The sequence below is a fragment of the Panthera tigris genome, chromosome F3, assembly GCF_018350195.1.
Source record: "Panthera tigris isolate Pti1 chromosome F3, P.tigris_Pti1_mat1.1, whole genome shotgun sequence".
Taxonomy (NCBI): Eukaryota; Metazoa; Chordata; class Mammalia; order Carnivora; family Felidae; genus Panthera; species Panthera tigris.
The window spans coordinates 10,618,490-10,645,831 of record NC_056678.1 but is presented as its reverse complement, the minus strand read 5'-3'; the positions used below and the strand labels follow the sequence as shown (position 1 = coordinate 10,645,831).

General features: G+C 41.5%; 1 protein-coding gene across 6 annotated transcripts in view; it reads right to left on the bottom strand.

Moving 5' to 3' along the window:
• Positions 1-2,701: 2,701 nt before the first annotated feature.
• The window catches only part of POU2F1 (POU class 2 homeobox 1), a 179,602-nt gene continuing 154,961 nt past the window's right edge, over positions 2,702-27,342 (bottom strand). For all 6 annotated transcript variants that reach the window (XM_042976643.1, XM_042976638.1, XM_042976639.1 and 3 more), the window contains 7 exons: positions 26,250-26,391; positions 24,684-24,829; positions 22,972-23,151; positions 21,387-21,492; positions 9,750-10,092; positions 8,672-8,760; positions 2,702-5,194 (listed from right to left, as the gene is read on the bottom strand). In XM_042976643.1, coding sequence (XP_042832577.1) covers positions 4,884-5,194; positions 8,672-8,760; positions 9,750-10,092; positions 21,387-21,492; positions 22,972-23,151; positions 24,684-24,829; positions 26,250-26,391 — 1,317 coding nt within the window. In that variant the 3' untranslated portion in view covers positions 2,702-4,883. The remainder of the gene's footprint in view (positions 5,195-8,671; positions 8,761-9,749; positions 10,093-21,386; positions 21,493-22,971; positions 23,152-24,683; positions 24,830-26,249; positions 26,392-27,342) is intronic.

The window sequence follows — 27,342 nt, the reverse complement described above, 5'->3', positions numbered from 1 at the left end:
CTTGAGAGCCATTTTCTTGGTAGCATGCAAGGTCTTTTAATATTTTCAGCTGCAATAAACACGGTTTGAAGAATGAACTTTAAATTCATCAATTTTAGATGCTGAATCGATGGAAAAGAATTTGGCCAAAATCTCATCATGAACTGTTGAGGCTCTTCTTCGACTGAAGGTTATCAAACCCTAGACTGACCTCTGGGGTGCCCCTAGGGGGTCTGACCCCGGCGGATACTGCCAGCAGGAGGTCTGGGCAGGCGCCACTCCCCACCAGCGCTACCCACCAGCCCTGGGGCTCAGTGCACCCGGACGTCTCCCGGCTGGCACTTCTCCCTTTTCTTCCTATCTCAACGGGTTTACTTTTTTCTCGGTGAAGAAAGTTTGGGGAGGATGACATGGATTGGGAACAACTGTAGACTATGAACTACAAAGAGTTTCTTCTGTACGTTTATTATATACACTGACTGCAATGTTTACTATCAGGGTTTGGAGCTTCAAGTATCTACAAATATGATTTCCTATATATGCAGATGTATCCAGCTTTCCCAGCAATTTAAAGAGAAAATTTAATGTTAAAGATTGGGCTGACCTTAAATCTTGTGTCAAGAAAATATCTGTGCTTCTGGATAATACAGACAAGATCCCCCCATCTTCCCAAATACATGAGGGATAACAGGGAAAAATAACATAAAAAAGAGGTATAATTGTGCTTTTTTTTTTCCCCCAACAATGAATGAATTATGTAGAACAAAACAGCATCGTCTCACAAAAAGTCTTTTAATTAACCTTATTTTCCCTTAAAAAAAAAAAAAAAAAGGATCGTTAACTTCTAATAATGCTACCATGAAGTACAAATAGGTATGGTCCTACACGAAATGAAAGTTGGATTCCTTTGGTTCCGTTGCTGGAGTAAGAAGTTGAGTAAATCGGGATGGTATTGGTCTTTCTTATCAGATAAATAAAAGGAAGCGTGTATTGTGTCAGGTAATAGAGATGAACATTTTGTTAATTCTAAAAAGCTGCTTATGTAATTCGGAAACATTTAAACTAATATGTAGCACTCAACTTATTTCTTAAATCAGGAACAATAATATTGTTCCAATAAGAAGCCCTTTTCTAGGTCTTTCTGCTCTGTCCTTCAGATTCACACAGGGTATAAATAAAGTTCATGACCAAATTGCACTGCTTGTGATAAGCAGGATTCAATTACATTCACCACTCCCTGGGGAGGGCCCATTACCATGGGCAAATACAGAAATATAGTATCACTATAAATGCATTCAGAATTAGTCTTTGGTTTAATATGTATTCACCAAATTCAGGGAGGAAATAAAATCTGCATAAACATGGTGGGGGGGGGGGGGTGAAGAAGAAGAATGTACAATGAGTTCTGATGACCCATCTGGCCCAAACGCTTAGAAATGCAGAAACTACCAAACACCTCCTTTTGGTCAAATGGCCCCCTTCATTTCCAGACTTTCCCACACAAGGTGGTTCAAAGTCAAGTCTGAGTACCTTAGCTTAGGAGATTCACTCAATTCAAAAAGCATTTCTTGAGATGATAACTATAATATAAAGTAAAAAAGGACTAAAGGTTGAGTCATGAAGCCATATGACCAGCAAAATGTCCAGGGATGGTGGTGGGGAGTGATTTTAAGCTAAATACCTATCAACAAACTGTTTTAGTGTTTCCTGTGTACACGTACAAATGTACCTTTCATTTTACAACTTGTCTTTAAATAAGAAAAGAACGAGAACATTTTTAAATGTTACCTTTGTCTAAGGATTTCTTTCTTTTAAGCACGGGTTTTTATGCTGGTTTAAGGTTTATCCTCATGAAGTGATCCACACACACGCGAAGAGGCAGAATCCCCTTATCCCAGGCTGACTAGAGAACACAGACAGGGCAGAGAATAGAAGCCCATCGTCCTGACATTTAAAGCTTAGTATCTTTAAAACATTAAAGTCCGTTGGTGAACCTTGTTTAGGAGCGGGAGCATCTTTTGAACCACACAGGAAAACACACACGCAAGCACAGCCTTTCTTTGCCCTTCCTTTTAATCCACTGGGTTTGAGTCTCTTAGGACTCCACACTTCCTTTGGCAGCAGTTTTGGGAAATTAATGCTATAACCTCTAATCTGGGACGGTGGGTATCAGCATTTCCCTCCCTGAATCCTTCCTCCTAACTTACCACTCCCAGGGGAGGGACTCATTTATAATGGGCAGCTACTATTAGTGATAGCCCTAAAACCATTTGCACAGACTAAAGTTAGAGATGTCAAGTTGGGATACAAGATTAAACTGAACAACATCAGAGAAGATGGAGGAGAGAAAAATTAGTAACCGACACTGCCATTCTATTTACACACCGAACTAAATACACTAGTTAAAATCAAGTTAATGTCTGCCCAGAGGATATTACAATTAACCAACATAAAAGATTAAAACAAGCAGCAACTTTTATATAAAATAAAGACAAATGAAACAAGAAATTGTCAGTAGCATCTATCTCCTCAATGTGTCTGAAATGCACGTTATAAACTAGTCCATTAGTACAGCAGCTTGCTAAAAATCGACTTTGGTTCAAGCTTAGTTAAAAAAAGAAAACAAACAAACAAAAAAACGACAACATAAAAAAAAACACACCACACATAAAAAAAGGTGGATGGACATTATTTGTTAGTTTCCCTGCTTGCAGTTCACTGATTTTGGAGGGATTTTAGGGAAGGTGAACGGTGAGAAGAGGAAATTTAGGTTGATAATTAAATACTCCGTGAAATAAAACAGGAAGACAGAAGCAACAAAAGAAAAATTAACAAAGGGACTAAATCCGTTTCTGGCCATTTAATATCAAGGTGCCTGTCTCCCACTTGGACGATCACACACAAAAATACACGCTGTATCTGTATCACTGCCTTTCCCAACACTGTGAAGAGACAAACACACAGACTCCAAGCTCTCTCGGGGACACAAGCAGAGCAATCAGAACGAAAACGACCTGTCCACTCTCTCTCAGACCCTAGCTCCAAAGGGGGGAAAGTGCAGTCTTGGGCCACTGGAGATAAAAGCAGGCAGCCACAGATACCAGACGGGAACCTGATCTCCAATAAGAGGGGGGGCTCAGACGAGCCGCATCGCAGGGATCCAGTCGTCCGGGAAATGTTTTGGGACAGACAAACATCATAATAGTACGCTGACGCAAAGGGGAATTGAATTTCCAAGTTACCCTCATTCCTCTTCATCTACTTCCATAAACTCTTCCTTTCGACGGGCTCATTTGCATCGTCTAGAAACACCCTGAAAACAATTCCGGAAGCTAATCACTTTCTACAGCGTATAGCGAGACGTGTATTGCCGTTCCGATCTACCGAGCTGGAGCGTCACTAATAAACCAAGGAGACACTTGAGGTGTGTGCAAAGTTCCTGCTCAAAGTCCTTCAAAGGTTCTGAGACCCCGTGCCCAGCTAGTAAGTGCATTCTCCAGTCAGGGAAGCAAGGAGAGTCTTAAGGTTAGAGGACGTTACACGTCGTCCAGTGAAAAGGAAGTCTGCGGCCACCGGAAAAGGTGGGAGCCTCAGACCCTTCCCATCACACCTCTTTGGGGGATATGGACTCGATGGCAACAGTCTAGGGGAGTTCCTTCAGAACACAACAGAGGGGAGGAGCTTCCCGATTTCAAGAAGTCAATTCGCTCTCTGCTAAGTAAGTGAAAGGAAGTCTGAATGAAAAACTTTCACAAAATGGAAACAAACAAACACACACACCAACAGTAGGAGCATTTCTCAGGAGACAGGGAATCAGGAGAACCACCAAGTCAGGTGTCTGCAGTAGTCTTTGCTCTTCGGAACCAGATCCTGCCCTGCGACACACGCGGCCGTCTCCACGGACAGCAGACGCCGCCCCGTTGCACCGCAGGATCTGGGCCTCGGGGTCATTCAATGATCCGGGGTGAGTGAGAGCTACAGTTCAGCAGGAATCGCTTCCTACACAAAAGTGCTCCGAAGGCACCACCTGATGGGGGAGGGGGCGTGTGTGGAGCGGGAGTGTTTGCACACACTGCCATCAGCTTCTGCACCAAGCCTCTTGCATAAGTGGCAAAAGAAAATAATTTTCTAGCACCTCTGTAAGAGTCATCAAGGATAAGGAAACCAGCAAGAACATTCCCCGCAGTTAAGAACGTAAGTCTCCCCTTACCCCCAAACCCTCCCTCCCCACAGTGTGGGAGCTCACTGAAGTAGGATCCAGGAGCAAGAGATAAACATGTCCAAACTATATATATATATAAAAAACAATAACAACAACAACAATAATAATAGAGATACAGTAATACAGGCCTGCCTAAATTGTACCAGTTAAGAAAGGAACCCCCAACACAATTGATACGATTATAAACACCTTGTTATGACTTACTGGCCTGTACAACAGACCCATAAAAATGATTTTTTTTTTTTTTTTAAGAAAAAAAGAAATTTAGACAAACAAGAAATCCCCTTCCTATATCGGAATTGGTAACCCACCTTAACTTGTCATCATGACTGCTGGAAATGATAAGTAGTCCTTTCACTTATGTTTTTGTTTTTGATTTTTTGTTTCTGCTTTTTTTTTTTTTTTTAATTTTTGGTTAGAAAGTTCTCCAATCCATGAAGCAATCCTGAAAAGACAGTGTTTTATTACAAAATTAGGCAAATGTTGTCCTGTCTCCATCCTTTTTTTTTTTTTTTTTTTTTTCCCTCTGGTAGGCGTTTTTCTCCTTTTCTCCCTTGTCTCCCTTGCTTGCTGTTGAAACATGGCAAGAGGAAGCCAATCACATTGTTCAGTCTCGGCCTGGCTGGCAGGCCACTCGCGCGGCAGGTGGCAAAGGCTGGTGGCAGGCCCCGCGCGGCCCCGCTCACTGTGCCTTGGAGGCGGTGGTGGTGGTGGAGGCGGCCCCGCTGGCAGAGGCCACCGTGAAGAGAGAGTTCTGGATGGACTCGGCGGACGCGGAGGTGGCGTGGAGGCTGGCTACAGGCCCAGAGTTCCCTGCGGAGGCTGCGGCGGCGGAGACCAAGCTCACTGGGTTGCTGGTGAGCAGAGAGAGGTTCTGAGGGTTCAGGAACAGGGGGGCAGTCACGATGTTGGGGGCTCCTCCCGCATTGGCAAATACCAGGTTCCCAGTCGCATCCAGTGACGTTATTGGAAGAGAGCCACCAGAAGCGAGAGCTACAGACAAAACCCCCCCCAAACAGGCAGAAAAGAGAATGTTAAAACCATTCTAGAGAAGCCAAGTAACACATCAAGGGTGCTGAGGCTTCGTACAGCCCAGGTGGAAACGGTGCAGCCCTTAATTGACTTGTGTTCTTCACATACTGCCATCCTGTCAGCAAACGAAGTTTCCTTATGATTTTGAAAGCACCTAAATAGGCTGAAATTCTAACTAATTTAACGAGCACAAGCAGGACAGGGGAGAGGGGAGAGTTAAGAACTGTCTAATGAATCAGAGCTACGCTGCCATCTCAGAACCTCAACTCTATTCCATCTTCCTGCAAGTATTTTTAAATCTGGTCGTTTTGTTTTTAATGAAGGTTGCCGATTGTAACCCTCTTCCACTCAGAAGACAGACTAGCTACGGTGATGGGGGCGTTAAAATAGAATTAGCTTTTATCAAACTCACTGGCATTATTGATAAATTTGAGCATTTTGGTACGACGGACAAGATAAGAACCACCTTTCAAGATGACCTTAGTTCTAAAATAATTACATATTACCAAATACGGTGTAAGGTGAAGTTAATTTTTCACTTGCTGAGGCATCACATTTGATTCCTAGGACTTACACAAAGGAGAATGAGGAGGGCAGTAGAGATGTACGGACGCGGTGGCCTCAGGGGGTTATCTAAGGTTGGGACTTGCTTCCATGCATGAGAATTGCTCTTTTAATGCTGTTCCATTACAGCACCTGAATTACTCTTCCACAGAAGGCATTAATGGACTTTACTTTTAAATAACTGGCACTCTCATTTAGTATCTTTTTCTGTTATCTGGCAACCCTTCCAATATCCTCCCACCCATATAACTACATTTTCACATGTAGGTTTGAGGGGGTTTCTAATGGCATTATTTGGTTGATATCTGGGGCACCCAGTTGGCATAGTCAGAAGAGCATATGACTTTTGATCTTGGGGTTGAGCTAGAGCCCCACTTTGGGTGTAGACATTACTTAATAAATATTTTTTAAATTGTGGGGGGGGGGGCACCTGAGTGGCTCAGTGGGCTGAGCACCCAACTCTTGATTTCAGCTCAGGTCATGATCCCAGGGTCATGTGATAGAGCCCCAACGTCGGGCTCCGAGCTGGGCACAGAGCCTGCTTAAGATTCTCTCTCTCTGTCTCTCTCTGTCCCTCTCCCCTGCTCACACTCTCTCTAAAAGAAAAAAAAAATAAGAAAAAGTAAAATTCCAATAAATCTAGATTAAAAACTTTTGGCTGATTTCATATATAACGAAAGCTAGAGGGACTGACTTGGACATGATCATACAAAGAGCACAGATCGGTGAGATTTGGTGCAGCTTTCAGTTTTCTGAGATTCTAGGTTCAGGGACATAGAATAGTTCTAGATATTCCCAGACAGTACTTGTTTTATACTCAGCTGTGCCCTGGGGAAGGCATTTGCCTTTGTAGCATCACTAAAGCCCAGAGGTTTCCTCATGTAAGAGCAAAAGTGATTTATCACAAATCTTATGCCCAAAAGAAATCCTTGTATACCAAAAGGTTTACGGCTCTAACCATCAATTTTACATATGATTTCATCAAGGAGAAAGTCAATATAATGTAAGGTAATCATTCTAATGATATATTAGAAGAAACCATTCTAATATATATACAAAGAGTATTTAGAAATATATAATATATTTAGAAGAAATATGTATTCAGCCATCTAAATGACCAAATTGGTATTTCTCAGATATATCTGGTCTACATCCACAGTTCCTGAAAACACTTCAGAGCCAAAACCATGAAACGGGTCTTGATATCAGTGAAGGTGACTTTTGGATGCCACCCAAGGGCGGGGATGGGTTGCCCCTAGGACCAACCGTGTGATCTGAGGGTTGGAACTTTTAGTCCCACCCCCAACCTCACATGATGGGAGGGGGACATGGAGTTTGAATCAGCCAACGGCCAATGACTTCTTAGTCAATCATGACTGTGTCATGAAGCTTCCATAAAAACCCAGGGGGACAGCTTTGGGGTCTTGTCTGGAGAGCCTCCACTCCTGGAGAACCAGAATACTTCTATGCGCCACTGAGCCAGACCTCAAACTCCACTGAGGACAGAAACTCCTCTGTTTGGGACCTCATCCTATGTATCTCTTTATCTGGCTGTTGATTTGCATACTTTATCATATCCTTTAATGAACTGGTAAGTGTGTTTCCCTGAGTTCTGTGAGCCGCTCTAGCCAAGTAACAGAATCAATCTAAGGAAAAGGTTGTTGGAACCGCCAATCTGTAGCTGGTCAGAAGCATAGGTAATAATAGCCTGGGCTTACCACTGGTGTCTGAAGGGGAGGGAGGAACGGTTTTGTTGGACTGAGCCCTTACCCTGTGGAATCTGATGCTATCTCTAGGTAGACAGTGTCAGAGTTAAGTTAAAGTCTCAGATACCCTGCTGGCCTGCAAGGCTTGCTTGGTGTTGCGGGGCACGTTGAAACTGGGTCCAGGAAACCCAGAAGTGTAATCTAATCTAAGTCATGTCTTAGGTTTGTCTGTAAGTCATATTCTCTATAGTATACTGCAGAGATATCATCCATGAAACACTAATCTTAACTGAGGTTGGCTAAGAGCTTACTTTTGGCCCCAAGAGCTCTCATATAAGTATGAACCATTCAAATTTTAAGACACACACACACACACACACACACACACACTCTCTCTCTCTCTCTCTGATTTATATAGTGATGTCTCAAATTGTTTTCCTGAGTCAGGTAACATAGCATCTTAGCATATAAAGCTCAGAAGCTAAATAAGGCAAACCCTTCACATACAGAATGAATGGATTTAGACCCATTTTAGACTGGATAGCACGCGAAGGCCAAAAGAGACCCAATGGGCTTGGAAAAGAGACAATCCAAGAGAATATACATTCTGAACTGATGGGGATATACAAAGGGCAGAACCTAACAATTAAAAGTACTCTTGAAGTCTATATAATGTGCTCCAAGGATAATCCTTATAGGACCTTCTCCTATGTGGCTCTCATACGTGGGGGTGGGGGTGGGGCTGGGGACTGGGGAATTTATCTTGGTGGTGTTTACCTGGGGATGGGTCTTGGATGACTACTTAGATGAATTTATCAGGGGGAAATTCTGCCTCGAAGTCTATTCACATAAGAAGATAAATATCAGCATAACAATTCCTGTTATTTTATTTGTTTTTTTGTAATATTCCAAACTAAGCATATTTGCTGTTCTTACAAATTAACACCTATACTTCTTGTAGAAAGTAGAAGGACTTGTAGAAGTCCTTTTTTTCACAAGGACATTTTCTTGGTCCTCAAGTTAGCATGGTCAATTCAACCACCTTTCCCCATCACCTTTACCTCTAGCAAAGCAAACGTCCCTCATTAAAAACAAACAAACAAACAAACAAACAAACAAACAAACAAACAAACCCAAAGGTCTAAGTAAGGGGCAAAATTCTACTGACCTTGAATAGTTGCCAGTGTACTGTTGCTCATGAGAGCCGGGCTGAGAGCACCGCCCAGGGTCCCTGGATTGAGACTGAGTAAGGCACCTCTGAAAGTCCAAAAGAGCAGTCACTTTGTTACAATGTAGGCACATCTGTCATTTTGACAATACACCCAAAGGAATAAGAAAAAGGAAAATGCAGCTGGGGAAGTACATGGAAATATCTGTTATTCTCCTTCTGAGAATAAGCTTTGGTTACTGCCTTCTTTGACGCTTACTTGTACAAAGCGAAACGAGGATATGATCCACACAAAACCTAAAACCTGCAGAGTCATGCTGACTTTTCTTCGAATTACCTCATTCTTGGGGCGCCTGGGTGGCTCAGTAGGTTAAGCGCCCGACTTCGGCTCAGGTCATGATCTCATGGTTTGTGAGTTTGAGCCTCATGTCCGGCTCTGTGCTGACAGCTCAGGGCCTGGAGCCTGCTTCGGATTCTGTGTCTCCCTCTCTCTCTGCCCCTCCCCTGCTCGCGTCCTGTCTGTCTCTCTCTCTCAAAAATAAATACACATTAAAAAAAATTAAAAACAAAAAATGAATTACCTCATTCTTTTTTTCCCTCCAAAACAAAACGAAAAGATGCCAGAGAAAGGCACATATTGAAAAAGGAATCCTTCCTGTTCGATAATACAAAAAACTGGGGATCTTATTACTCTGCATCTTGCCCGTGTTTGAAAATCAGAAAGCAGACAGCTGAGAGAGCTCAGGTGGAGAATGCAGAAGAGTGAGCCAGGAATTGTGGGCTTCCGTCCGGGCCCCACCGCTGGGGCAGATCAGCTCTGGTGGCCTGGTTTCCGTGTCCTCACCTGGAAATGACGGGAGGATGGCCGCCCTCCCCGAGCGTTAAGAAAGCGGAGTCCGGCCGCAGGAAGGCCCTCGCACCCCCCCAGAGCCTCCCATTCCAAAGAGCTGATGGCTCTAAAGAGGGTTTCTTTTGCTTTATGCATCTCGGATGGAGACGGTCTCCCCTACGAGCGACTCCGGGGAGCACTGCCTTCTAGCGGTCTCTCAGAGGCGACCGAGGTGCGAACGCTCCTTACCCAGCTGCGAACTGCGAGGGCGCCATCAGGCCTGGGCTCAGTCCCGCGGCGGCGGCCATGGCGGCGAGACTGGCGTTGGCCGGCAGCTGCGCGGCCCCTTGGAGGGCAGCGGCCGCCGCCGTTTGCAACCCTGACGCCGTCACCATCACCTGGCTGGTGCCGAGAGGAGAGGACAGAGTGGAGGTGGTCTGCGTTGTGCTGGTCTCGCTGGCGCCGGATGCCTCGGAGGCGGAGGCCGAGGCGGACGGGGAGGGGCTCAGCGAGGGGGACGTGACTGCGGAGGAAGCTGGCGGCGCGGTGGAGATCACGGTGGCAGTGTTGTTGGAGGTGCTGTCTGTGGTGCCTGCAGAGAGAACCAGAGGAGAAAGTGCCCTTCGGTTGGCTGCTTCTGGAAGAACGGTGCTCTGGACGCAACTGTGAACAAGCTAATCTCCCATCCAGGAACCTCTGTGTCCTTCTTTATTAACCTCGTTTTGCGTCTCTATGGAAACTAACCACAAAAACAAACACTTTAGAACCAAAACCACGGACCCCGGTTTAAGAGGCAAGAGCAATAAAGCGGCCGTGAAAGAAACAGAGAACACAGATTTCCATGTCCAATTTCTTATTCAGAACATAAAGAACCACAGCAGCTCTGACTATGGAATACAACTGGTCTGGGGAAGAAACATATGAGCAAAAAAGCTACTTGGATAGAGTTGTCTCTATAGAAAAATCAAAACCGTGGCACCTGGGTAGCTCAGTCGGTTAAGCAACCGACTTCGGCTCAGGTCATGATCTCGTGGTTCGTGGGTTCGAGCCCCGCACTGGGCTCTATGCTGACAGCTCAAAGCTTGGAGCTTGCTTCGGATTCTGTGTCCCCCTCTCTCTGCCCCTCCCCAACTTGTGTTCTGTCTCTCTCTCTCTCTCTCTCAAAAAGAAATGAACATTAAACAATTAAAAGAAAAAAAAAGAAAAATCAAAACAACACAATGAAGGCAAGAAGAACTAAAAGTTACATATTCTTCTAAGTGTCAATAATAACATGTGAAAATAGTATGAAAATAACTAAGAGCCTATGTCTAGATGCTTTCTTTGCACCGAAAAGTCTAAGTAGTTCTTCTGCAACAAAAACCAGCTCTCCAAAAGCCTATTGTGGTAAATATTTTCTTATTCATGAAACAATAACATACAAATATATTATGAATCTCATAAAAGCATGAAAAATGAAGCTCTAGGAAACTGTTAGTTGAGAGACCTTAAAAAATCAAGATGCCAAATTTCTTTTTGTTATAAGGAGAACAACAAACATTTGTATACAAACGAGTGATTGACATTACAAATATCATCACTGAAACACACTCACTGGAATTACTTAATCAATGCTGTCCAACAGAAACACAATAAATATGTAATTTAAAACTTTCTAGGGGTCCAACTGAAAATATCAGGAAGAAATAGGTTAAATTATTTTCAATATTATATTCCATTTAACCCAATATATCCACAAATATTATCCTTTTAACATGAAACCAGTATCAAAAAAGTACTGATGTTTCTTCATACTAACTCTTTGAAAATGGTATTTTATACTTATAACACATCTCAATTTGAACTAGCTACACTTTATGTGCTTAAAAGCCACCGGTGGCTAGGGCCTGCCGTATTGGGTAGCACAAGTCTGAAATACGTCTAGAAGTCAGGCTTGTTGAGTCACAAAGGCAAGTGTGATGAAAAGAATGTTAAGTCTCTTTGCCTAAAGTAGAAATGACTCATAAGGCAGTCACAGGATAGAAAACCTTCCACAAAGTAGAAGATGCCAGCCGTCCCCAGTGAGCTGTAATTCTGATGCTATTTAGAGAGGCAAGAGAGAACAGGCCCTTTTATTTCAGTTATCAGCAATGCCACATATCACAAACACAGGCTGCCTACACTAGCTGGAACTTAATTTACTGAAACTTACTATGTTCTAGTAGATAACCAACCATATATATGTATAAAGCAGGACCTAAGTGGTATTTTCTCAGGATAGAGGACTCAAAAAGCATCTATAAATTTTCAGGATAATACTTCTGTGAGGTATAAAAAACTTGATACATTATAGAAGAACCAGACCAATCAAAACAAATATTTCAAACCATTGGAACAAAGATCTTAATGTAAAAGGTAACTTTTTGGTGATAAAATACATCATTAAGCTCAAGAAGACTCTTAAAAAATTCAGTTTGGCCCTTCTAAAAGACTATTTTCAAGCCTTCTTCTGGTTGATACTAAGAACACCTAGAATTCAACTCTTTTCTCATTTTAACTCTAAGGAAATGTTGCTTTCGCACATCACAGAACTGGGAGGAAATTAGACCTCTCTATTTCAGTATTGACTCTACTCTTCCCGCCCCCTATACTACTGCACAAAAGTGTTACAGGTCTCAGTGAATCCGGTAAACATATCTTTCTCATTGCTAATCAAAAGGGGAGCATTTACTCCCGTTTCTGCCCTTCTCAAAAATATATACCATTCCTCCTTTATTGCTGCCGTCCCTAAGTACAACTACGTCTACACGGATAATCATGGTTCCGTTATTTTCGCAGTTCTAAGCCTATCTGATCACTCTATCACTGAGCCTCTGATGCAGTGCTGGGTCCTACGTTGGGCAGAGTCACACTTTGACACCTGTAACAGATTCTATTTAGAAAGGTAAATGTCTTCTCTCCTTTCTCTTCTACTACTAAGACATTTCAATGTACTTTCAATCTTTTCTTGCCCGACGTCTCACCTTATCTACCCTGATTTTAACTATGGACACTACCTCCCTTTCAAAGTTCAGAAGGCGAAACCCTCCGTTTCCAGAAGACCCCTTATCTCGAGGTCAAAGGCTTAAAACAGGCTTTTCCTCCCTCTCCACTGCCACTTTCAGGCAGGTCATTCAGTGTCACTCTCCTGAAATCCCATGTGTATACACGGAAAGTCCCAGTCAAGGTCAGCAGCAAAGTTAACCTGGGCTGGAAGAGGACTCCAGACAGCGCAGGGCCCGCTTGGGATTCTCTCTCTTCCCTCTCTGCCCCCCCCCCGGCTTGCTCTCTCTTACAAAAGAAAGAAATAAACTTAAAAAAAAACCTAAAAATCTTCATAAAGACACCGCCGCCCTGTTTTCCAAAGTGGCTGTATGATTGTACATTCCCACCAGCAATGGATGAGGTTTCCAGTTTCTCCACATCCTTGCGAGCACTGGTGATTTTTGGGTTTTCTGATGATAGCCATTGAATGAGTACAAAACAGTATGGTTTTGGGGCGCCTGGCTGGCTCAGTCGGTTGGGCGGCCGACTTCGGCTCAGGTCATGATCTCGCGGTCCGTGGGTTCGAGCCCCGCGTCAGGCTCTGTGCTGACAGCTCAGGGCCTGGAGCCTGTTTCAGATTCTGTGTCTCCCTCTCTCTGACCCTCCCCCGTTCATGCTCTGTCTCTCTCTGTCTCAAAAATAAATAAACGTTAAAAAAAAAAAAAACAGTATGGTTTTAATTTGCATTTCTCTAATGAGTAAAAATGTTGAGCATCTTTTCATGTGCTCGTTAGTCATTTCTATATGTTCTTTGGCATAATATACATTAACATCTTTTGCCCTTTTACAAAATGAGGTTGTTTATATTTTTAATACTTAATTGTGAGGGTTCTTCATATGCTCTAGATGCTTCTTTATCAGATACAGGATTTGCAAATGTTTTCTCCAAGTCTGTGGCTTGACTTTTCATTTTCTGAAAACATCTCTCAAAGTACAGAAGATTTTGCTTTTGATAAATTCCAATTTATCATTTGCTCTTCTTCTATGAATTGTGTTTTTGGTGCTATATCTACAAACTCTTTGCCCTGTATCTACAAACTTACGCCAAAGTCATAAAGATTTTCTCCTGTTTTCTAGAAGTTTTATTTCTTACATTTAGGCCTTTGATCCCCTCTACTTAATTTCTGTGCATGGTGTTGGGAAGGATCTAAATTCATCTTCATGAATACGGATATCCAATTGTCTCAGAACCATTTGGTGAAGAGTATCTTTTCGCTACTGAACTGCTTTGGTACCTTTGTCAAAAGTCAACAGAATATAAATTTAAAGGTTTGTTTCCGGCCCCTCAATTCTGTTCCGTTAATCTACTGTTTGCCCTTATGCTAGCAGCATCCAGGCTTTATTGCACAGCTTTGCAGTAAGCTCTGAAATCAGGTATTTAAGTCCTCCAACTTCATTCTTTTTCAAATTTGTTTTGACTATTCTGGGTCCCTTCCATACATACGTCAGACAATGAGTTTATCAATTACTGCAAAAAAAATTACTAGAGTTCTGACTACAATTATATTGGGTCTACAGATCAATTTAGAGAATACTGTCATCTTTTTTTTTTGATACTGTCAATTTTTTAAAGTTCTTTCTTTATTTAGAGAGAGTAAGCGAGCACGTGCACGAGCGAGTGGGGTAGGGGCAGAGAGACACGAAGAGAGATGATCCCAAGCAGGCTCAGCGCTGTCAGCACAGAGCCCGATCTGGGGCTCGAACTCACAAACCATGAGATCATGACCTGAGCCGAAGCCAAGAGTCAGATGCTTTAATCGAATGAGCCACCCAGGTGACCCTAGAGAATACTGTCATTTAAAAAATACTGAGTCTTGGTGCACCTAGGTGGCTCAATAGATTTCTTGATTTCTCTTGATTTCAGCTCAGGTCACGACCTCACAGTTCATGAGCTCGAACCCAATGTTGGGATTCTCTCTCCCCCTCTCTCTGCTCCTTCCCAGCTCATATGCTTTCTCTCTCCAAAAAAAAACCCCAAAAAACCAACTACACCAAAAACCAAACCAAACCAAACACACACACACACACACACACACACACACACAGAAAAACAAAAAACAATCTTCCAAAAACCATGAAGCTGGAGCATCTCCGTTTATTTAGACTTTATTTCTCTCAGCAAATTGCAGTTCTCACTGTAGAAGTCTTACACTTCTTTTGTTAGATTTATTCCCAAGTATTTTATTCTTGAAGCTACTATGAATAAAATTATTTCTGTAATATCATTTTTGGTCCATTCACTGATAGAATATACAAATGCAACTGATTTTTGTAGATTGATCTTGTATTCTGCAACAACACTCAATTCATTTCTTAGTCCTAAATAAAAATCCCTTGGGATTTTTACATACACAGAATAATGCAAATAAAGACAGTTTAACTTCTCTCCTTTCAAACTGAATGTTTTTAATTTTTCCCCCTTGTTAAGCTGGCTATGATGTCTAGCATCATGTTAAATGGAAGTCGGCAAGAGCTTGCTTTGTTCTTGATATTAGGGGGAAAAGCATTCAGTCTTTCACCATTAAGTATGGTGTTAGCTGTAGGATTTTAATGTTCTTTTCCAGGCGAGGAAGTTCCTTTCTATTCCAGGTTTTTATCATGAACTGGTTGTTGGATTCTGTCAAATGCTTTTTTCATATCCACTGAGATGACAGTGTGGATTTGGCCCTTTCTCCTGTTGCTATGGTATATTGCATTATTTAATGTGCACTTATTATTAAACCAACCTTGCATTCCCGGGCTAAATCCCCCTTGATGGTGGTGTATGATCTTTTCTCTATGTTACTGGATTTGATTTGCCAAAATTTGCTGAGTGTTTTTGTGTATATTTTCATAAGGAATATATAGGTTTATAATTTTGTGTGGTCTCTCTGTCCAGCTTTAGTATCAAGGTAATACTGGTTTTCTACAGTGAGTTGTGTTTCCTCTATCTTCTGGAAGAGATGGCTGAAGATTAACTTCTTTAAGTATCTGACAGAATTCGCTGCTAAAGCCATCTGGGCCTAGTCTTTTTTTCTGGGGAAATCTTTACATTAATGATTCATTTACACTGCTGGCTTAAGTCTATTTAAGTTTTCTCCCTTTTTTTGAGTCAGTTTTGATAATTTGTGTCTTTCTCAGAATTTGTCCATTTCATCTAAACTGCCTTACTTTTTGGGGGCATAAAGTTGTTCATAATATTCTAGTATGCCACATAATAGACCAATTCCATTCCGAAACACATACACAAGAGAACTGGAAACAAGTCCACATAACACCCTGTACACAAATGCTCACAGCAGCAGGTATTCAAAATGGCCCCAAACTGAAAGCAACTCAAACGTCCATCAAGTCATAGATGATAAACAAAATGATGCTATATCATACGGCCATAGAGAGGAATGAAGTCCCGATACAATCTACAACATGGATGAACCTTGAAGAATGTTGTATTAAATGGAAAAAGCCAGACACAGAAGGCCATATATTACGTGATTCTATTTGTATGAAATGTCCCAAACAGGCACAACCACAGACAGAGTAAAGCAACCAGAAGGAGGGTGAGGGGCAAATGAGGACGGACTGCTAATGGGTGTGGGGCAGCATATGGTTCATTATGAAATCCTGTTTTGGAAAAAAAATAATTGGGGCAGAGCGTGTTTAGTTGAGATTATTAAAGGCTGTTCTGTTGAATTTTTGCAAGGCTTTGATACACATCAGAACACAATCTTTCTGGAGTAGCACAGCCATGATCATTCTTAGATCTATTCTAGAAACGTTTACCAGGGAGCTTCAGTGTGCCAAGCACTATGCTAAATACTGGAAAATGAGAATGTGTCAATCAGACAAGATTTCTCTTAGAAGATGGTAGAGTGAGGATATGGTTTTTCTTCGCTTCGTTCCTAAAATCCTATCCCAGATGATGGTTAAAGAAAAGGGAGTAAGAACTCTGGGGACAGGTATCAGAAAACTTGAGATTTTGAGAGATTTGCAGAAATGAGAAAGAGGTTGGAATTAGGTGGTAGGGAAACCAACTAGAGTCCGGAAGGACACAGTGGAAGACTATGACAGAGGTGAGAATTATTCACCTCAACAGAGCCCTGAGACCAAGCTCACTTGTCAGAGAGAGAGAATTACAACAGAAGGGAATGACATTATTCTGAAGAGAAATTACTGTATAGTCCTGACTTTTGAAATCAATGATTGATGATACGCTATTATCTCATGTACTTAAAAAAAAAAATCCACAAGGATGAGAGGAACAACACTAATATTGAAAACAAGCAAAACAAACGGAATTTCAAATGAATAATGTAACTACACTGAAGAGGCTGTATAAAAAGACCTACCTAATCTAAATAACTTCTGAGCACAGTATTCGGACTACATACCTTCAGGTTAAAGACAAGAACTCTAAACAAACATGGAACTCAAATTAGTAGGCCTTTTCTGTTCAGAAACGTGGGCTAGCAATTTTGAAACCACTGTGTTTTCACTACAGGTTTGAGCAGTTAACGATCTTGTTAAATAACAAGAGCCAGGTTTCTCATGGTCACTGATAAGGGAGTTAACATATGGAAAAAAGGAAGGCAACTAATAAATGTAGAAGAAATCACACAGTTATTTGAGAATCATAACAGATCCATGCAAAAATCATCAATGGACACTAGTGGACAAAGGTTTGAGAAAAAAAACAGGGTATCTGTACAGTCTCAAACCCCTCATTTACCATGAGGAATAAAATACTAACTATGCAATGGAGAATCCTGACCTATACCACCTTAATAAAATTATCAAAGTTAATACCAGCGGTAGTAGGATCAATAAACAACATGTGTGTTCATATCATGCACAAAGGAGAACTCAATATCACTTCTGTGGTATTCTCGCCCCAAGTGCGTCATCTGAATCTAATCAGGAGGAAATGTGAGACAAAACATCTACAAAGCAAACAGCTACACTCTTCAAAACAATCAATGTACTAAAGTACTACGAGGGACGCATATTGTCCCCAGTTTAATAAGACTAAAGAAACACAGTAACTGAATGCAATGCATGATTTAAGATTTTCTCGTGCTAGGGGCACCTGGGTGGCTCAGTCGGTTAAGCGTCTGACTTCATCTCGGGTCATAATCTCTCCGTTTGTGGCTTCGAGCCCCGCGTCGGGCTCTGTGCTGACAGCTCAGAGCCTGGAGCCTGCTCCAGATTCTGTGTCTCTTTCTCTCTCCGCCCCTCCCGAATCACACTCTGTCTCTCTCTCTCAAAAAATAAACAAACATTGAAAAAACAAAGATCTTCTTGTGTTTTAAGACACATTACTGGCACAACTGGCAAAATACGAATGTGAGTTGTTTACTAGATATTAGTGCTGACTCAACGTTAATTTCCTGATTTTTGGTAACTGTATTCTGGTTATATATGGTAATTTATTTTTTTAGATAATACACAATGAAGTAGTTACAGGTAAAGCAGCATGTCCACAACTTGCTCTTAAAGCAGTTCAGAAAAACACATACACAGAAAGAGAAACAGCAAAAGGAAAGAAAAAGCAAATACAGTAAGATTTTCACATTTGGAGAATCTAAGGGAAGAGATTTGGTATTTGTCTGAACTATTCTTGCAACTTTTCTGTACATCTGAAATTACCTAAAAATAAAGAATTTAAGAAAACTGTTTTGTACAAAGGTCCTCATTATAGCATTACTTGTAAGTGAAAACTTCATTCCTTTAATAATTACTGGGTAGCTTACATTCTAGATGGTATGCTAGATAGGAAGAATACAATATTGAACAAGAGAGATAAGTACTGTGGCTGGGAGGCTGAGGGGTTTCTTGGGATGCAATATTTGTGGGACTCAAATGGAAAAGCTGGTCATTGCAGGTAGAACTTAACCATCATAGCATTACATGGAAATGTTTACGAAATTCTGGTAGAACCATTCAATACAATAAGGGCAAACCAAAAGTAGAAATGTAGGGGCACCTGGGTGGCTCAGTCAGTTAAGCGTCCAACTCTTGATTTCGGCTCAGGTCGTGATCCCACGGTTCGTGGGCTTGAGCCCCACATCAGGCTCTGCACTGGAGCCTGCTTGGGATTCTTTCTCTCCCTCTCTCTCTGTCTCTGCCCCTCCCCCACTTACACTGTCTCTGTCTCTCAAAATAACTAAACATCGAAAAAAAAGAAAAAAAAGATTATAAAAAAAGGTAGAAATGTAAAAAACTGTAACAGGAATGACACTTACTGTAAGATGAGAAGTAAAAAAGTAGGACACATTAAACACTATTAGAATTGTCCATATATATAAAAAAATGTTTTAAAGGCAGGATAAAAATAGTTCATCGTGACTGTTTTGCCTATTTGAGTTTCTTATAACGTTCCAACTTTTTAAGAACTGAAGAAAAAATTCACTCCAGAAAAAGTTACCAACATTTCAGAAAATAGTTATAATTGAATCCACATAAATGGACTCAGTAACCGAGTTTAGGAAAATATGACTGGCCAGCTAGGATCATCAAAAACTGACAGAAAAGTTTTAGCTAGATTGAGTCTGTGTATCTCCTAAAAATTACCTTCTGTTTCAGATTTTTTGCGACATTTTTAGGAAATCTGCAAAGCTACTTGTTCTTAATGCTTGAACTGTTAGGAATTTTTCTGCAAAAGATGGTCACCTTTAGACCTAACGTAACAGGACTTACAATTTGTTGGGAAGGTGAACAGACGACGGCAGTCAGGGTGGACGGTGGGTTCCTCAGATGCAGGAATTTCGTGTTCCTGATGCCCAACACAACAGCAATCAATCACCACCAGTTTGCTTAAGCCGAAGTGCTGACTACTATGTACTCTCAAACATGGGTTCTTAACTTGCAATCTCTACTCCTACGGCATCCAAAAATGGCTTTTGTGAGGTGGGGGCTGATGGGGGTTGTCATTTATGAACATCCTTAGTATTTTACTAAAACTTGTGGGTGTGTCTCTTTTGTGAGGGGAAAAGTTTAAAGCTTTCATCAAACTTTCAAAGAGCTCTAAGACCCAAAAGAGGTCAAGAAGTACTACTCTAAATAAATAAAGTTATGAGGTTTCCTAGTAACTTAGCAACTTAACTATATAAAGCCATTCAGTTAGATCACAGAGCCAAAGAAGTGTTATAACAAACTCAAAACATGGGTGAAGAAAATCAAATTCCCCAACTCTAGGTTAAATTCAAGCTTGACTGTGAAATATCACAAATCCATTCGATGATTTATTAGCACACAGTCAGCCTGGTGAATAATTATAGGATGCCTTATGCATCATATATCACTAAAAAACTTATTTTATTATTTTTTTAGTGTTTACTCATTTTTTTGAGTGAGAGAGAGACAGAGAGCAAGTGGGGGAGGGGCAGAGAGAGAGAGGGAGACACAGACTCCGAAGCCGGCTCCAGGCTCTGAGCTGTCAGCACACAGCCCGACGCGGGGCTCGAAGCCACAAACTGTGAAATCATGACCCGAGCTGAAGTTGGACACTTAACCGACTAAGCCACCCCAGGTGCCCCTAAAAAACTTCTGATGACAACACTAAGTTGTTTTGTTTTATTGTTTTTTAAAGTTTTTACTTATTTATTTTGAGAGGCAGAGACTGTGAGGGCAGGGGAGGGGAAGAGAGAATCCCAAGCAGGCTCTACGCTGTCAGTGCAGAGCCCAACACGGGGCTTGATCTCACAAACTGTGAGATCATGACCTGAGCTGAAATCAAGAGCCATACACTTACCCAACTAAGCTACTCAGGTGCACCAACACTAAGTTATTTTATTTTATTTATTTAAAATAAAACTTTTTTTAAAAGTTAAAAAGTTTTTTTTTTTAAATTAAAACTTTTTTTAAAGTTTTTTTTTTAATGTTTGTTTATTTTTGAAGGAGAGAGAGCATGAGCGGGGGAGGGGCAGAGAGAGAGGGAGACACAGAACCCGAAGCAGGCTCCAGGCTCTGGGCCGTCAGCGCAGAGCCCGACGCGGGGCTCGAACCCACAAGCCGTGAGATCATGACCTGAGCCGAAGTCGGACGCCCAACCCACTGAGCCACCCGGGCGCCCCTAAGTTATTTTAAATGTACTTGGGACATGTGTTTTTTAAAGGAGGCCAAAGGAAAAAAGTTTATTCATTTTATAACGAATGCATCAGGCACTAAACTAGGCACTGAGATTGCACAAAGAATATTCAGATCTTTTGAGAAGTGCAAAATCTATTGAGAAAGACAGAAGTACAAAACATACAATCAGGTGGGAACGCAGGGTTTCCTGGGAAGGCTAAAGAGTATTTCCAGGAAGAACTGATACGTAAGCTGGAGCAGTTTCACTGCTTTCCGAAAGAAGTGCAGGCTGGGGTAGCGTTGTAGGCTGTGGGGATATTTACAAAAGGATGGATGGAACCTTCCCGTGTGTTGAGGATGAAAGGGACAAAAGACCAGTGGAAGATAAGATCCAGACTGGAAATAACCTTCGATGAACTGATGATCAAGCTGGATGCTTTTCTGAATACAAAAAGCTGTAGCCACTGCAAGAAAAGTTTTTAAGGAGAGGAGTTACTTGGAAAAAAGTTGGGAGGTTTGAAAGATAACTCCGGGAGCAATGTCGAAGATAAGAGTAATGTGGGAAAGAACAAAACAGACAAGAAAATCTTTATGTGAGAGAATTCTTTCTGACGAAATTAATTATGCCTGTTTTCTGGAGTTCAAGTTTTCATACGGGGCCTTTCAAAAAAAAGTTGCAGTCAGAGCCCCAATTCACAATTCAGCTCACAGTTCTCAGAGAGACCTGTCACGGGCCCACCATGTGTCCAACAGCTGCTCAGCCAGGCGGCTGCTTACCTGTGACAGACAGGCTCGTGACCGCAGCGCTGCTTAGTGGGAGGACCGGGTTGACAGTGAGGGTCGTGGCCGCACTGCTAGTCACAAGGCTTGGCGTGGTTGCCACCTAGAGGCCAGAAGTGAAAATACGCAAAAGCAGTTAAAAAAATCAAAACTTTAAATCCACATCAAAGATGTATTTTGCCTATAAAAATGTTCAAATTTCAGATACAACATAATTAAAAAGGCCTAAGAGGAAATAATTTTATAATCATTTTTTGATCTTAGAATTGAGGAAACAGACCGACGTATGAAGGTGGCTATTAGAAGATGGTTTTTCACTGATACTAGAAATGGCTCTGCCCAGGGTTTTAAAAGAAATAATAAAAAAAATTCCTTAATCCCAATAATGTGGAGTCAGATATACTACAGGCAAGGAAGGAATACTATGCTATTTATCAACTTAATCTACACAGGAAAACTATTCAACGGGATCAGGGAATCAGGGGTTCTTAGATTTCTTTTTCTTTTCTGACCCTGTGGGGACGAGACTGTCTTGTTTTTGTTTCTTAATGAAATGATAGCATGGAAAGAAGGTGAAGCAAAAATTTTAAAAACTGACAGTTTCTTTTTGAAAGAACAAAGTATTTCCACAGTTTTGTAAGAAATACTGTCTTCCTTTTAGTACAAATAAACCCCAAACACAAAATCGTCACCTACATAAAACAGAACTGTATCTAGTGCCTGAGAAGCTGTCATAACCGCGGTCTTAAGAACTTCATGACGAAAGCCCTGCTAATCAACAATCACAACCTTCACTTCACAGGTCCGCGGGCACTCTTAATGGTGAAGTTAGTTTAAAAAGCATCCCCGGATAGAATGACATTCAAATGAAATAAGACACATTAACAAGGAAAGCTCAGAAACGCAAACTCCACAATCTTTCCAGCTCTGGAATTTCTGGATGGAAGTGTGGACTCACGTTTGCGGTCGTCCTTAAGCTCAAGGGAGTTGCAGGAGTAGGGAACGCCCCCTCAGCCTAGAATACTGTTCTAGAGCAATCGGAAGCAATACTGTTCTAGAGCAAAAGTTACTCAATGAGCTTATCAGTGAAAGGCCTACATGTCTGAGGGTGAAGACAGGAGACGGTTGTTTTAATACAAGTTCAGAGCTAATCATTATCTCGGAATTTGCTGTCACTTAGTCATGTAACTTTAATAATACGGGCTTTAAAACCCAACGTGAATAAGAAGCAACTAAAGATTTTTTTTTTTTTTTTTAACCTAACTGGAGTCAGCAGCACATTTGCTCCCACAGTTGCAGAGTAACCTATAAACCACACTAGAGAAGAGAATAATGGAGCCACCATGAAATAGGAAAGAATTAAAATTGTTCACTTTAAAAAAGAAAGATCAGGAAGTTCTTGGCTTAACGACGACACGAGACTGAATGACCATGGCGACATTTAAGATACAAGTTTATACATACTTAGCATGAATACATATACACAATAAATTACTATTATGAAAGAAACTGATTTCACAGATCATTTGTAAAATTATATAAATCAGTCCCTGAGCTTGCGTCCTCTATTTTTTATCCTTACCAGTGAGGTTGGACTGGGGAAAATTGCTTTGATAGGTGAGCTGCTGGTCCCACCACTGCTCGGTGGGTTGATTCTTTTTTCTTTCTGGCGGCGGTTACAAAACCAAACACGAATCACCTCTTTTTCCATACTGAGCTGATCAGCAATCATGGTGATCTCTTCCGAGGTAGGCTTTTGATTCTAAAGGAGAAAAAACCCATCTTTTGGAATAACTTTTTTAAACTGCTGACATAAATAAACAAATGGAGAGGGACAAATGAGAGGATGAAGTTGGGATATATATAAAACCATACTGGCCATACTTTTAACAAAGAACTTTTATAGATAAACATTCTAATCAACATATAGTTGTTAAACTTAATCGTATCAAATAAGAATAAGTTGTATTCTTTTTTTAATGTTTATTTATTTTTGAGACAGAGACAGAGAGTGAACAGGGGAGGGGCAGAGAGAAAGGGAGACACAGAATCCGAAGCAGGCTCCAGGCTCTGAGCTGTCAGCACAGAGCCTGACGCGGGGCTTGAACTCACAAACCGTGAGATCATGACCTAAGCCAAAGTCAGACGCTTAACCGACTGAGACACCCAGGCGCCCCGAATAAGTTGTATTCTTGAATGTTTATTTTTTCATCTTAAGGGTTATTAATCTTGAATAAAATTCATAATCCATACAACTTTATACGTTAGTAGGAATTTAAGAGGTTGTCAGTGCTCCATGCACATGATTTCACTAGGACCACACGAGGTAGGCAATAAGCCTGCGGGGCAGGAAAGGCAGGAATTTCAGAGACAGGGACTTTAGCACAAGAAATCAAGTGACTTGACACAGTGAAGTCACAGTTATTGATATAGTTAATAAAAGCGGCAGAGTAGAGAGACTCCTGATTCAATGTTCCTTCCACTGTGCTCAAGCCTTTTCTAAATTAGAGAAGTTACAATTTTTTGGAAGCTCTGATTGTGACATTGCCCGGTACAGTAACAAACAAACAAAAAAAACAAACAAAGACAAAAGAGGCTAAATACCTGTTAGAACTAACTTTATTTTCCTTTTTTAAAGCTTATTTATTTTGAGAGAGAGAGAGAAAGCGCAAGTCGCGGAGGGGCAGAGAGAGAGAGGGAGAGAGAATGGCAAGCAGGCTCCACACTGTGAGCGCAGAGCCCAATGTGGGGCTTGAACCCACAAACCGTGAAATCATGACCTGAGCCCAAGTTGGACGCTTAACGGACTGAGCCACCCAGGCGCCCAGAACTAACTTTATTTAACCCCTGACATCCACGGCCTTTGGTGGCCTAGTCCCAAACGACTATTCTAGGCACACAGACAATGGAATTTAGTCAAATCGCACTATTTGTGCTTTGCCAAATCTGGGAGGTTTTTCCTCCCTGGATGCCTCTGCTGGTGCACTTCCTCTGCTTAAAGTGCTTTCCTCCCACTTCTCCCCCGCCTGTGCAGCTCCTGCGTATCCCACGGCAGCTGTGGTCTCTTCTGTCACACCGGTGCTCACGCAGATACGCGCCCGGACTCTCCTGAGCCCTGAAGGCCTCTGGTTCTGCTTCCAATGTTCAGTAACTTCCTTTGTCTTATGTTCTCCACTATGTTATAAGCATCTGTAAGGACCGAGGCTGACAAGTCCATCTTATACCATCTACAGCACCTAATATTAATATTATACAGACAATCACATGTACAGGAAAAGTAAAAACTTCACTAACCTCCAAGAAACTCTTCTCTAAGGCCACACGGATGTTGGTCTCTATGCTGGTGCGTTTCTTCCTCCTACGGTTCAAGCCCTCCATTCCCAGCCCTGGAGAATTCAGGGCACTTGGGCTGGAGAGACCTGAATCAGATGAGAGGTTCTCTGTAAGAAAGAAGAAAACACAGAAATCAAGTTAGCTGAGCATGACTCATGCATATGATACATATATTAACAGTAACAACAAAACGGACCAAAACATGTTAAGCTAAAAGCCAGCACAGAAGGGTTTTCATAACCCATATTAAAACGTCATTCACTACCACAGATCTTTCTAAATTCTTTGAAGTTTAAACAAGGTTCTGTCATTTAATAGTTTGATGACCCTGGTCACATCACAGGTGTCTCTGCGTTTCTTTACACCCTATGTAAAACGAAAGGTTCTCACCTGTGGAACTCAGTAAGATTACAGATGCTGAGGCCTCACCCACAGCCATGGATCAGACTGTTGAAGGGTGGGAATTACAGGTTTGTCTTTTCCAAAGACCTGACTTTTGTTCACATTTACGATGACAACCAAAGCCTAGGAGATCTCTGTGGTTCCTTATAGCTCTCAGAGTCTCTGATTCTGTGACTCAAAATCCAAATTTTCCGTAAGGAAACTCAGTATAAAACAAGTTAAAACTAGCTCAGCTAGTTTCAAAAGCTCAGCTTTTTATGTAGGAAGTATTTTTAAAAAAATATAATTTATTGTCATTTTTTAAAAAATATAATTTATTGTCAAATTGGTTAACATACAGCGTGTATAGTGTGCTCTTGGTTTGGGGACGTAGATTCCCGTGATTCATCGCTTACATACAACACCCAGTGTTCATCCCAACAAGTGCCCTCCTCAATGCCCCTCACCCATTTTCCCCTCTCCCCCCCCCCCCCACCCCCCATCAACCTTCAGTTTGTTCTCTGTATTTAAGAGTCTCTTATGGTTTCCCTCCCTCCCTCCCTCCCTCTCTGTGTGTGACTATTTTTTTTTTCCCTTTTCCCTTCCCCCACGGTCTTCTGTTAAGTTTCTCAAGTTCCACATGAGTGAAAACATGAGGGATCTTTCTCTGACTTATTTCACTTAGGATAATCCCCTCCAGTTCCATCCACGTTGCTGCAAAATGGCAGGATTTCATTCTTTCTCATTGTCAAGTAGTATTCCATCGTGTCTATAAACCATATGTGGCCATTTTTAGTAAAAAAGCAGAAATCTGATCAGTAACGAGTTTATGATAATTCATCAAGGAAGAACCAATAAATTTGTTTTTCAAGTGTATGTAAACACCTAGGACTTCTCATCCTCTTCCTTCAACTATCCCTAACGTGGCTCAAATACAAGAAATATTCTAAGGCTAAACATTACTACTGATTGTGTCCATTGTAATTACTAGGTTTAAACGAATTCGTTCTCTAATTTATGGAGTCATAATTTATATTGATCCTCCCAAGGTTAGTGAGCTTCAATGTTCTGCGGTACCAATAATGCACTAGAACACGTAAGCCCAGGTGTGACCAACTCCCCTGTAAAATTCGTACACTTACTCACCTGCATCATTGAGCCACTTCTCCAAAAGTGGCTTTAGCTTGCACATGTTCTTAAAGCTGAGGTTCAAGGCTTCAAAGCGAGAGATGGTGGTTTGGCTGAAGTCATTTCCATACAGCTTACCCATAGCGAGCCCAACATCGCCCTGCAGGGTAACACAGAGCAGGAGGGGGAGAGGGAGAGAGATTTGTCTCACTAACGTCCCAAGTCTTCACTCTAGGCTGCTGCCCCAGTAAATGATCTAGACAAAGACTCAACAATCATTCCATTTCCAGGGTCCCACAAAAGCATCCACCTTTAAGCTGAGCACAGTATTCAAGGAAGCCTGTCAGGCCTTGATTGGGACAAAATTCGTAACTCCCATTTTCTCTCATTTTGAGTCTCTTGTTACTTCACGTAATAATCAAGATTATCAAATATTTCCAAGTCTCAAAAGATAGTGATCTAACAAGCCCCTTAATGGATACAACTAAAATGATTTAAATAATCTTTAAAACCGGTTACCTGTTACCACTTATGGGGTTAACAGATGTAACTGTCTAGATAACTTCCGGTCTTTCTGAACTAACCAAAGTTCCTATAAATCATTTTAAATTTGAGAAATAATGCCTCATTCCCCATCCCCCTCAGCGCCCCCCCCCCCCCCAAACCCCAGGCCCATAAAGTATTTCTGGAAGCAGTGGAAAAATCTATTTTCCACCCTTAGTTTGGATTTCAAAGTTGGTTACAAAAACAGGTATCCTAAAAGACTACTTTTGTAACCATTATAGACAGAGAAATTCACAGTAGAGAGGTTTGACCCATTTAGTTAAACCTTCATGGGCCCTGGAAACTTGGTAACCTTATAGCAATAGAACAATGATCCCCTGAATATATTACAAAAGATGACTTTCTTTATAAGCCTATAACCTTTGAAATGTATACAATACTTTTCTTCCAGCTGAATCTCTCTTGTTAAGGCTGGAAAAGGCCATATCTTAATGGTTATTTCATATACAGGTGATAGAAACTCATGGAGTTTAAGTGATTCACGCTCTCATTTCAATTAGTTTAGCGGCAGGCCAGAAAGGCAACATTTCTAGCTCTAAGCACTACA